The 12942-nt window shown below is 34.0% G+C and overlaps 1 protein-coding gene across 5 annotated transcripts in view; it reads left to right on the forward strand.

Moving 5' to 3' along the window:
• The window catches only part of LOC114210073 (putative ATP-dependent RNA helicase DDX60), a 108438-nt gene that overhangs the window by 77676 nt on the left and 17820 nt on the right, over nucleotides 1-12942 (forward strand). For all 5 annotated transcript variants that reach the window (XM_028104302.2, XM_028104306.2, XM_088021012.1 and 2 more), the window contains 4 exons: nucleotides 708-908; nucleotides 5098-5202; nucleotides 5466-5607; nucleotides 7253-7374. In XM_028104302.2, coding sequence (XP_027960103.2) covers nucleotides 708-908; nucleotides 5098-5202; nucleotides 5466-5607; nucleotides 7253-7374 — 570 coding nt within the window. The remainder of the gene's footprint in view (nucleotides 1-707; nucleotides 909-5097; nucleotides 5203-5465; nucleotides 5608-7252; nucleotides 7375-12942) is intronic.

Genomic DNA, 12942 nt, shown 5'->3' on the forward strand with positions numbered 1-12942 from the left:
TTCAGATGATAAACTTGGGAGTCAAAATGCCAGAGTGTGAGTTGGATCTTCCACTTTCTGGTGTTTGACTACAACAAACAAATTTCTTCTATCCCTCATGACCCTATTTCTACATTATAAAATGGAGATAATGATTATATTTACCTTATATGGTTGTTGTTGTGAGGTCTGTATAAAAACAGTTCAAAGGATTTAACACCTTCTAAGCACTTAATATATGAGAACTGATACAACTTCTATAAAGAGTTTGTTTGCTACAAGTAGAATTTCAGAATTTTATCGTACTCATGTATTCCTCAATTTGTGCACAGTTTTTATGGTGATTTGTAATGCAACACACTGGTGTGTGAGAAAGGAACAAGGGAGAGGAAGTGGGAAAGGAGAGAATTGGTGTAATTAGTTCAGCGATAAGTGAATTTGAAATTAGGGTCTAGTCTTCTTGTGCTCTGTTTCATCTATATATCATGATATAAATATTTGGCATGAAATAAGTATATAATAATGATAAGTGTCTCATTCTCAGCTCTGTCTTAGCCATGGTAAATTTCCTAAGTGCTACACCATTGGATTTTAGTTTCAGTTTGTATAATGGTCGGACATATGCACAATTTACTTGCTACAACCTCATGTAAAAAGCTCAATTCTTATTACTGTGAAGGAGAAAGTATTTAGGGAAGTTTTACTTTGTGATTCTCTTCTGTTTCCAGATGTCTGGGCGTGCTGGAAGACGAGGTCAAGACCTGCTGGGAGATGTATATTTCTTTAATATTCCATTGCCCAAAATAGAAAAACTCATTAAATCCAATGTTCCTGAACTGAGAGGACAGTTCCCTCTTGGCATTACCCTGGTCCTGCGACTCATGCTGCTGGCTTCCAAGGGAGATGACCCAGAGGATGCTAAAGCAAAGGTACTGTGCTTGACATTTTCTGAGGTAGAGTCTTCACTACTGGTGTGGCTGTGGTTAGGTTTGCTCTTCTTTAGAAGTCTGTAGTGATAACTTCTCAGTTTCATCAGTTTTTTATGCTTTGCAATGTCTTGCATAGTATAGGGTTGGGGCAGAGTGGGAGAGTAATAATTAGTTTTGTTTGTCTCCTCTATCAGTCATAGAATTTGTGCTGGATGGGCATTTGGAATTAAAGATTACTTTTTTCATGTGTGATTGATATTGTCCTATAGTAGTTAAGGGTGCTGGCTATCGATTGTATTTTATTTTATATTTTAAAGATTTTATTTATTTACTCAGAGAGAGAGAGACAGAGAGCATGAGTGGGAGAAGGGGCAGAGGGAGAGGGAAAGGAAGTCTTAAGCAGACTTCCTGATGAGCACAGAGCCTGATGCGGGACTCGACCTCATGACCCTGAGATCATGACCTGAGGTGAAATCAAGAGTCAGACGTTCAACCCACTGAGCCACCTAGGCACCCCTGGCTATAGATTTTAAAAGATCTGGGTCAGATTCCATTTTCAAAAGGAACACGATTTGTTGTGATCATTTTGTAAAAAAAGGGTTTATTTTTTGTAAAAAACAAAGTAACCCAAATTCACCATAGTGCAAAAGGTTGAAGGAAAGCAAAAACCATACCAGGTTTCATCATCCAAAGACAGTCATATTATCATTTTGGTATTTTGGCATAGGTGTACATTTGGTTTTCAAACACTGATATATTTGATTAGACATTGATTGGTGTGACTGTAAACTTTTCCTGAAGTTTTTCCTGAGATAAATATTTTGTGTCTGATCTCACAATGAAAGATTAAAAATTCATAATGAAACAATTTGGTTTTCATCCTTATGAAGATGCATTGTTTTTGTGTATTGATTAGTATGCCCAATTAAATCAGATACTGTTTGTTGATGTGAAGACTCTTTCAGGACTTTCGTGATGAGTTGGCTCTTGTGTTGCTGATGGTCCTACAGAGCAGGCACATATCATTTTAGACCAAAACTTCCCCATTTCTGCATACTTAAGTTTTACTTCTGTGTTGGAGAGAAGAATACATCTTTTAGCAAGCTTTTAAAGATTTTTAAAGAAAGTTTATTGGAGTGGTTCATTTTCTTTGCCTTGGCATGTTTGAGAAGATCTGTTTGCAATCTTCACACATAAAAGGCTCAAATATGGACATAAAATTCTTAGAATATTCTCTTTACTCATCACATCAAACTAAGACAGTTTCATTTCCTCCGGCATGTACTGTTACAGTGGAGTAGACTCTTTTAGTCTCCCCTATGGAACCATGTAATTCCTGCTTTGTAATTAATTTGATTTTTTTCCTGCCTATGTATTTATATGAATCTTTTAAAAAAATCCTTATATTTAAAATTCTTTTCCCCAGGATTTCCTGTTTTGTGGGTCATTTTTTAAATTGATGTTTTAGTTATATGCTAAGAACTTTGAATTTTCATGCTTACATGAAGCATGCTCATAGGAAGCTTCATGCTCAGTTTTTAAAATTGTGGTAAAATAAAAATAACATGAAATTTACCATCTTAACCATTTTTAAGTGTACGATTCAATAATGTTAAATACATTTGCATTGAACAATGCTCAAGCAGTTTTGGAACTAAGAAGAGATATCTTAAATTAAATCTTTGATATTTGCTTCTGTTTTAATTTGTTCAATTTCTTTTCAGGGAGTGTTATAATTTTTAAATCAAAAATTATTTTTCTGTACTCCATCGCTATATTTTTCTTCATTCATTATGAGAGAACATGTGAAGTTTATCTTTCACATTGCCGATGCTGCTCTCCAGAGTTTCAGTTCTGCTCTTTAGTAATACACATGTGGAATTTTAATTTTCCTGAAATTCTTCACTATTTCTTATATCACTCTTTTACATATTAATAAAGTATTTTTAATGTCAATTTATAATTGTCCATTTACCTTATGCTGTTTTACCTCGTCTTGTAGAGGTTATATCTTATGGTATCCATTGAGGATGCCAAATAATTTTTCAAAAAGCTTTTTGCTGCATAAAGAAAACAATTTTTATAGGTCAGCTCCCCCCTTTTTTTTTAAAGATTTTATTTATTTATTTGACAGAGAGAGAGACAGTGAGAGAGGGAACACAAGCAGGGGGAGCGGGAGAGGGAGAAGCAGGCTTCCCGCCAAGCAGGGAGCCCGATGTGGGGCTCGATCCCAGGACCCTGGGATCATGACCCGAGCCGAAGGTAGACGCTTAACCGACTGAGCCACCCAGGCGCCCCACCCCCTTTTTTTTGTTTAAGAGTCAAAGCCAATGTTCTTATGATGGTTCTGCAGAACCTGATCCCTGATTATCTTGTTGAACTAACCTGTTCCTGCTCTCCCACATGAGCCCAATACCTGCTCCGTGGATATTTCAGGCACATTGCATAACCTCACTCCTTTATCTCATTTCAGTCTTTGCTCTAACATTACTCTCAGTGAAGCCTACTGTCCACTGCAGTTTCTAAATTGTAAATGTATCTCCTGTCTGCTGCACTATGATCATATTCATTTATATATAGCATGTATCACTCCTTACATAACATCAAATATCTATCATCTATCTATCTATCCATCTATCAATGTTTTTATTTATTTTCTCTATATTTTCCACTGGAATATAAGCACTCTGTGGCCAAAGATGCTTGTTTTAGTTCCTGGCATAGACATTTAATAAATATTTTTAGCATATTTTAGTATTTTAGGAAGGTGATCAATTTTCTTATAAAGAGTTGATCTATTGTGGGTTTTTCTATTTTCTCACTTTTGAATATAGCTACATTTTCCTAAGTCTGATGGATTGCCAAAGGAAAGGATGTATGATTTCACTCTGGCTTCTCTCTGGCTACCTAAGTGCTATTCAAATACCCTATTAAATGTGAGGCTAGATGAATAGCTTTTGGCCCAAATGTTAGTGTTTAGTAGATTTTAAACTTATGTAGATTTTCTGGACTGAAAGTTTATTGATCCACTTTTGCCAGTCTCACTGCCACATTGATCATGTGGATGTCATTCATCACTAAAAACTATGGTATGCATCGCTATCAGGGTCCTTACTGTCTTAATATGACTTTAGTTATGTGTCTACATCTCTAAGAATACAGTGAACCACCATGAGTGGCTCACCCTCTTACTACTCAGCTGTTTTCTTGCTGTTGCCATCTGTGACTAAATGTAGAGCAACAGAGAGAGAGAGAGAGAGGGGGGGGGGTAGTAGGAAAGGGCATTTTTGGCACTCTCAAAAAGAATCATCCTAAAGTAAAGGTGAGGTGCGCCATATCCCCCTTCCCATCTCCCTTCTTTTTCTCATCTGTATCCTCTCACCTTCTTTTTACATTGTCCACTGGCCTTACAATGAGTACAGACTCTTCCCAGGTTCTGTAAACTCTCAGGCCTAATGGTAGCCAGGCTTAAATTTGGTGATGTCAAGAAATTTTCCTTTTATTGGAACCTCATAGATGTTTTAGTGGGCAGCTCAAAGGTTATCTGAACTGCTATCTCAGTGCTGTTTTACCCCAAAAACCAAGGCATATTTTTTTAAAAGATTATTTATTTATTTATTTGACAGAGAGAGAGACAGCGAGAGAGGGAACACAAGCAGGGGGAGTGGGAGAGGAGAAGGAGGCTTCCCGTGGAGCAGGAAGCCCCATGCGGGGCTCCATCCCAGGACCCTGGGATCATGACCTGAGCCAGAAGCAGGCGCTTAAGGACTGAGCCACCCAGGCGCCCCGGACGGGCTAGTTTGAAAAATTCTGCTGGGTTTTGGGCTGTGCAGGTGGCCTCTTGTTGCCTGGGAACTGGCTCTGGGATGATTTAGGACACAAGAAGTATTGGCTAGATGTATGAGAATTAGGGAAGGAAGTAGTTGGGGGTATAAACTTGGGATTGGTTGGTTTGTATATGATAGGCATGCTTTTAGGCAAGTTGTTATCTTTAGGAGTTAGCTAGCCCAGGAAGGGAGAGTCTTTTCCCAACCAGAAAAGGTTTTGTTTGTTTGTTTGTTTTTTTCAGAAAGGTTTTTTTAGATGTCAAAACATCATAAGAAAAAATTTAAAATTATAATATACTTATATTATTATTTACAAATATATTTCATAAAACTAACATGGTGTGAATTATTCTTCTTTAAAGGTGCTGTCAGTGCTAAAGCATTCATTGCTGTCCTTCAAAAAACCCAGAGTCATTAAGATGTTAAAACTTTATTTCTTGTTTTCTTTGCAATTCCTTATGAAACAGGTATGATTGTCCTTTGTCTTTTTGTGAAATGGGAATGGTACTATCTTTATTTTTTATCGTGCTGAATTAATTGTGGTCTTTAGAAGGTTATATTCAATGATGAATATTTCTTTACTTGATATAATTACCACAATTGGGCCAGGTAACGATTACCAATCTCTCTTATACTGGCATTAAATACTGTTTTAAACTAGCACTTAATAAGTTAGTTATTAATTAATGGATGTATTGAGTCAAACTAATAAATTATTTTTGTTCTTTAGGGCTATTTAGATCAAGAAGGTAAACCAATGGGGTTTGCTGGACTTGTATCACATTTGCATTATCATGAGCCTTCTAATCTTGTTTTTGTCAGTTTTCTTGTAAAAGGCCTTTTCCATAATCTCTGTCAGCCAACTGGGAAAGGTAAGCTTGATGTTTGTGTGTATAATCTTAAAATAGTAACAGAGACTATAGTGAAGCTAGCACTTAGGAAAATTTTTTCTACAAAGAAAACACAAGTTAATATTTAGATAATTTAGAGATACGAAATTGGATAAAATAAAGTTTTGTATACCTATTAATATAGATCATATGGGAGACAGCCATATTTTGTGACACCTATTTTAAAATGTCAGTTTCTTATGAACTTTAGTGATTTATGGACTCCAGGACTCAGAACATATTAAAAAATATATGATTTTTTAATAAATATTTTTTTCCTAATTAAATGTAATACGTGCTCATCATAGAAAAGGGATATAGGAAGGCATTATTTTAAATATAATGTTCACCATTAGTATTTGTGAATATTTTCTTCCAATCATATTTTCTTAGAATATAACTCTATAATATATTTAAATAACTGATATATTAATTGCATAATGTAGAATCTTGTTTTCCCTGAAATACAGTTTTGCCAATATCATGTAAACTTTTTGTGAATTACATTTTACTGCCCGCCTAATATTCCGTTTAATACATTTTTAAAATTAAAAACCTTTGATTTTTATAATTAAACCATAGACCCTTAAACAGTGTCCCTATAAGAAATGTTTTCCTTTTGGTGCTTAAATTTGTTATATTTCCTAATGCCTGGCAAACACAGTGCCTTTCACCACATTTCTTTATCTTCTGTCATGAACTGATAGCAGCAACACTTTACTTTGTGCAATAGGTCTAGTCACTATGCTCTGAACATGCGTTCTGTAAAACAAGAATACTCAGGAAGTTCTGTCCACCTAAAAACTCTGTAAGAGGAGAAATAATTTCCTGCAACAGGAAGTACAGTTGTGTTCATTGCTGTATGGGTGTGGGTGGGGTGGGAGGGTGTATGCTATTATAATCATGGATATAGAAAATTTGACAACTTTATGAGGCACATAATATGGACTATCACTCTTTTGTAAGTAAGGAAACTCAGACACAGAGAAGTTAAGTAAATTGCCATGGTCACACAATTTTAATAAGTGTCAGAGCCAAGATTCAAATATAAGTAGTCTGACTCTAGAGCCCAAGTTATAAAAGGTGTGACCTTTTTAATCACTGCAGTGTAATGCTCATATGTTGTGAAGGACAGAAAATAAATCAACTGATAGTATCTTAATATTAGTGGCAAGAAGGTAAGACAGGGAGATAAAGCTGAGAGGTTATTTGTGGGCTGACTTTTGGAAAGCCTTAAATGCTAGGCTGGGGAGATTGGATTTTGTTTATGAGGCATTGAGACGCAATAAGAGATTTTTGAATGGGTGAAAGATATGATCATAAAATGCTTTAGGAAAACTGATCATAGCCTGAAGTTGGAGGGGCGTGGGGTGGGTAGACTCCAGTAAGGAGATGAGGCAATTTGTGGTTGGAATGATTTTTGTCCGAACTAGCGTGGGAGTAGCAAGAACGAAAAAGAAGGCACAGATGTAAACTATCAGCAGATATAGTCATTCCTTGGTTGCTGTATTTGTGACATATTTTCAGTTTCCATGAAATGAAATGCAGTATAACATTCAATTTAAATGTTGAAAATGGGATTGACACACTTTTTTACGCTTAAACAAGGCACTTCTTTTTTGTATAGGCTCAAGACATTTTTCTCAAGATGTTATGGAAAAGCTAGTGTTAGTCTTGGCAAATCTGTTTGGAAGAAGACCTCTTCCAGCAAAGTTCCAGGAGACTACTGTCAAGTTTTGCCAATCAAAGGTAAAATTTATGTTTCTAATAACATTAAATAATCAATGTAATTAAGTAGATCCTACCATAAATGATTCAGTGGCAGTAGGATTTTATCAATATAGGGTTCATTTGTTTTATAGAATAATAGTTTGTTCTTTCTGTAATCACTGTTATATTTAACCTCTAATTCATAAGCCTCTCCATATAAATATATCAAAAGATTAAATTTCTTGAGGAAAAGGGCGCCTGGGTGGCTCAGTCATTAAGCGTCTGCCTTCAGCTCAGGTCATGATCCCACGGTCCTGGGATCGAGTCCCGCATCGGGCTCCCTGCTCAGCGGGAAGCCTGCTTCTCCCTCTCCCACTCCCCCTGCTTGTGTTCCCTCTCTCGCTGTGTCTCTCTCTGTCAAATAAATAAATAAAAAATCTTTAAAAAAATAAATAGATTTCTTGAGGAAAAATAAGATAAAGAATTTTGCTCATGTTTTCCATTTGATTGTATGACTCTATCAAATTATAGTATTCAGTGGCTAGAGAAAAACATGTAGATATTTATACAATAAATTAACTAATAGTTCCTATCATTGAATCTGTAGTTCCCTTAGGGTCTTTTTACCTCGAGGTAGGGCTACAGGCAAGAAGTATATGTTGTGAACTATAATGTCCTCACTGAAAAAATATTAGAATAGTCATTGAAGAAATAATTCCTGACCCACATAGAATAAAAGCAGGAAAACTCTTTTCCAATTTTATTTGCAACATATTCTTTGATCAGGATTTGCTATTATTAAATCAACATCAAATACTGTTACTAATATACCGCACTAGAATCTGAGAAAGTGGGATAGGCAGGTTATACTAAATAACCTTAGTAAAATGTGACAAGGAACAAAAAGAGATGAGTTAATCTATATTGTCTAACTCCACAATGTCAAATTACAAATCTTAGCCCTCACAGAATGTTCTCTTGACCAGCGAACACAACTTTAGTCATTGACCTATCATCTTCACATTTTTTCATCACATATAAATTCTTGAAGTATTATTTGTTTTGTTTAAATAATTTATATTTAACTCAGAAAAGTCAATATCTAAATTCTCACAGAGAAAGATGTCATAAAAATATACAGTAAAGGAAGGTTTTGTGTGGGGACCTCCTGTCTTTCTCACTCTCTGTCAGTCTCTCTCTCTCTCTCTTTTTTAAAGGTTATTGGAAATTTGTGCGCTTCCAGATGGATATAGTAAGTGGTTATCATTCGTATTGCAACAGAAAGCTGTGGAAACAATGGGGATTTGCCTGGCTAAAATCGTAAAATGGCAAGAACTTACTAATGGTGTGATGGGAATCTTTAATCATGGTTTCCTCATAAAGAATTTGTTGATTCTGGACATGGTTTGAAAGCTGTACTTAGCATATACAGAGAGCATCTTCTATGAGATTAAAAAAATTATTAAAGCTTTTAGTGACCACATGGGACTGAAGTGACAGAAACTTGGGAGACATAGTGTTTCTATGAGTTTACTGAGGATGTTTACTGAGTACCAGATCTGCATGAAATGTTGGAATACTACACCAAATTTTTTGCAGTCTTGTGGCAATTATTAAGTAAAAAGCCACTAGAAGGAAGGTTCTGCATTTATTCATAGGCTTGTATGCCCCTCAAGACATTTTTGAAAGCTTTAGAGCTAGAAGATGTAGAAGGTTAGGAAGCTCTGTAGGAAAAAGGTAGGTCTTTGGAAGTCTTTTAGGACTGAGAAAACGAGACCCAGCAGCCTCATACTCAAAGTCCCAAGAGGGTCATGACCCAGGAATAGAGTTATATCAAGTATAGACTGAAACTTAATAAAACTGGAAAACAATACCAGTGATACCAACAATACCACTTTAATCTCTACTTGGACTGAAATGATCACATCTTCAATCATGTAACCAAACACAAAAATGGGAGAACTCACTCTGGTGGAAGATAACATCATTTGAAGCTCATCAAGGTCCTTTTGTAAACAATTTATGGTGAAAAAAACCCCAAATATAACATAAATAAATGGATAAATATGAACATTAAACTAAAACTACTGAAAGTCAAAAACGAAGAGAAAATCATAAACCAGCTAGAGCTGAAACAGGCATTTCCTTGAAAAAAAAGCAATAATATTGATAGCTGACTTTTTAACCAAAATAACTGAAGCTAGAAAAAAATGGGCAATAATTTCATCCTACTCTATTTTCATACATAAATACATACATCCTACTCTAATTTCATACATACATAAATACATACATAAACATACATATATTTTGTGTATGTTTTAAACATAATTTAAAATAGGATAAATATATTGTGATTGATTTAATAACATGTCAGGAGGGTGTGCATATATCTACCTTACTTTTTTAGCTTTATTGTTATTGAGGTGTAATTGATATACAAGGAATTGCACACATTTAATGTATATGTCTTAATGAGTTTGGACATATGCATATACCCATGATATCATCACTACAACCAAGGTACTAAACATATTCATCACATCCCATATTCCTTGTGTGTGAGGTGGCTTTTTCCTTTTTTTTTTTTTTTTGGTAGGAACGCTTAACATGAGATTTATCCTCTTTATGTATTTTAAAGTTTACAATATTGTATTGTTAACTATAGGTACTTTGTTGTACAGTAGGTCTCTAGAATTTATTTATCTTGCATAACAGAAACTTTATATCCAATGAAAAACAATTCCCCATTTCTTCCTCCACCCAGGCCCTGGCAGTCATCATTCTATTCTCTGCTTCTATGAGTTTGACTATTTAAAATATGAGTGGAATATAAGTAGAATTTATAATATATAAATTCCATTACATGAAATCATGAATTACTTGTCCTTCTGTGACTGGCTTATTTTACTTAGTTAGCATAATATCCTCTAGGTTCATCCATGTTGTTGCAAATGGAAAGATTTTCTTCCTTTTAAAAATGGAATAATATTCTGTTGTATGTATATACCACATTACCTTATCCATTCATCTGTTGATGGACATTTGGTTTGTTTCCATATCTTGCTTATTGTGAACAATTTTGTAGTGAACATGGGGGTACAGATATTTCTTCAAGATCCTTATTTCAGTTCTTTTGGATAGATGCATAAGAATGGGATTGCTGGATCATATAGTAGTTCTATTTTTAATTTTTTGAAAAAACTCCAAATGTTTTCCATAGTGGCTACACCAGTGTACGTTTCCACCAAAAGTGCATAGGGATTCTAATTTTTCTATATTCTCCTCAACACTTACCTTTTTGATTTTTTGATAATACCCATACTAACAGGTAGGGGACAATATCTTATGTGGCCTTCATCTGCATTTCCCTAATGATTAGTGCAGTTGAGCAACTTTTAATACAGATGGTGGCCATTTGCATGACTTCTTTGGAGAAATGTCTAATCAAGTCCTTTGCCCATTTTTTTGATTTTTTGCTATTGAGTTATAGAAGATTCTTATATATATTTGGATATTATCCCCTTACCAGATAGTTGGCTTAGAAATATTTTCTCCCATTCTAGAAATGCCTTTTCACTTTATTATTTCCTTTGCTATGCAGAAGCTTTTTAATTTGATTTAGTCCTACTTGTTTATTTTCATTTTTGTTGCCTGTGCTTCTGGTGTCATATAAAAAAATCATTTCCAAGATCAATGTCTTTATATTTTCTTTTATGAATTTTACAGTTTCAGGTCTTACACATAAGTCTTTAATGCATTTGAGTTTATTTTTATGTACAGTGTGTGGTAAGGGTCAATTTCATTTTTTTACATGTGTATATCAAATTTTGCCAACACCATTTGTTGAAGAGATTATCCTTTCCCTACTGTGTGTTCTTGGCACCCTTGTCAAAGATCTTTTGACCATATATACTTGGATTTATTTCTGGACTCTATCTTGTTCCATTAGTCTATATGTCTTTCATGATACTGGTCCAATACTGTTTTAATTAGTGTAACTTTGTAATATATTTTAAAATTAAGAAATGTAATGCCTCTGGATTTGTTTCTTTTTCCCCCCTCAAGATTATTTTGACTATTCAGGGTCTTTTGTGATTCCCTATGAATTTTGGGATTGATTTTTATGTTTCTGTAAAAAATGCCATGAGATTTTGATAGGAATTGCAACGAACGTGTAGATCCATTTGGATAGTTTTGACATCTTAATAGTAATTATTCTTTCAATCTACGAACATGGCATGCCTTTGCATTATTTGTGTCTGCTATAATTTCATTCATGAGTGTTTTATACTTTTTAATATAGAGATCTTTCCCCTCCTTGGTTAAGTTTACACCTAAATATTTTATTCTTTTTGATGCTTTTACAAATGAGATTGTCTTAATTTTCTTTTCAGATATTTATTTGATGTATAGAAACACAACTATTTTTTTATGTTGATTTTGTATCCTCCAACTTTGCTGATATTGTTCTGACAGTTTCTTGTGTATGTGCTAAAGGAAATATCATATACTGTAGGCAGACAAAAATATCTAAACTTGGGAGACTTGAAAATGTAACAGGGCATGAAGTATACTAGAAAGGATAATGTGTGGGTAGATATAAATAAATATCTACTATATCTAAAAATAATTAGAGTGTATTATGAAATCTATAGTATATATACATAACTAAAATGCATGACAGTCATAATGCAATGTTGGGAAGGGTAAATATATTTGAATATTTTAAGGTTCTTACACTATTAAAAATTTTTACACTGTAAAAATTAAAGATGTATTTTGTAATCTCTGGGCTAAAGACTAGCAAAATAGTGCACAAATAAGTGTTAATAGAAGAAAAACTGATAAAAGACAAGAACATAGAAAATAATATATAATATATGGTCCGGTTAGAAACTGAATACTAAAATAGTATATATAAACTCAACTGTATAAGTAACTGCATTGAATATATATGTACTAAATACTTCAGGTAAAATACTAACATTTTTAGATATTAAAAAAAACCCACAATTATATGCTGTTTGTACAAATCACATCTTAGCCATAAGGTCCCAGAAAGGTTGAAAGTAAAATGATAGAAAAAGAGATATGCCAGGTAAATACTTACCAGAAATACTTGCCTGAAAATTAGATAGATTCATTTCTAAGTACATATAGGTCACCAGAAGAAATAGCAAAAGAGTTTAACATGGTTCTGGGACTAAGGGCATGGGTGGTAAGACAGAGCCCTGATTAGTTGTTGTATGCCTTGTAACACTGATTTAAAAAAAAAAAAATTTGTACTTGTAGTGCTTACTGTGATAAAATACCTTTTGAATATAAATAGAATTCTTAAAAAAGAAAATTGAAAAATTAGGAAAAATACATATAGGATGAAAATAAAATGGAATTATAAAATATTTTAATTAAACAATAATAAATATACAAATACAAGATGTAATTCATACAATGATTAGAGCAAAATTTATAGCCTTATAATCATATCTTAGAAGAGAATAAAGGCTGAAAAAAAATCAATGATTTAACTTTTCAGCTTAAGAAGCTAGGAAAACAAAACAAATAAAAAATCTAACATAAGGGGCACCTGGGCGGCTCAGTCGT

The sequence above is a fragment of the Eumetopias jubatus genome, unplaced genomic scaffold (genome assembly GCF_037043125.1).
Source record: "Eumetopias jubatus isolate StellerSeaLion01/CBP00866 unplaced genomic scaffold, mEumJub1_p1.0 scaffold_2, whole genome shotgun sequence".
Lineage (NCBI taxonomy): Eukaryota > Metazoa > Chordata > Mammalia > Carnivora > Otariidae > Eumetopias > Eumetopias jubatus.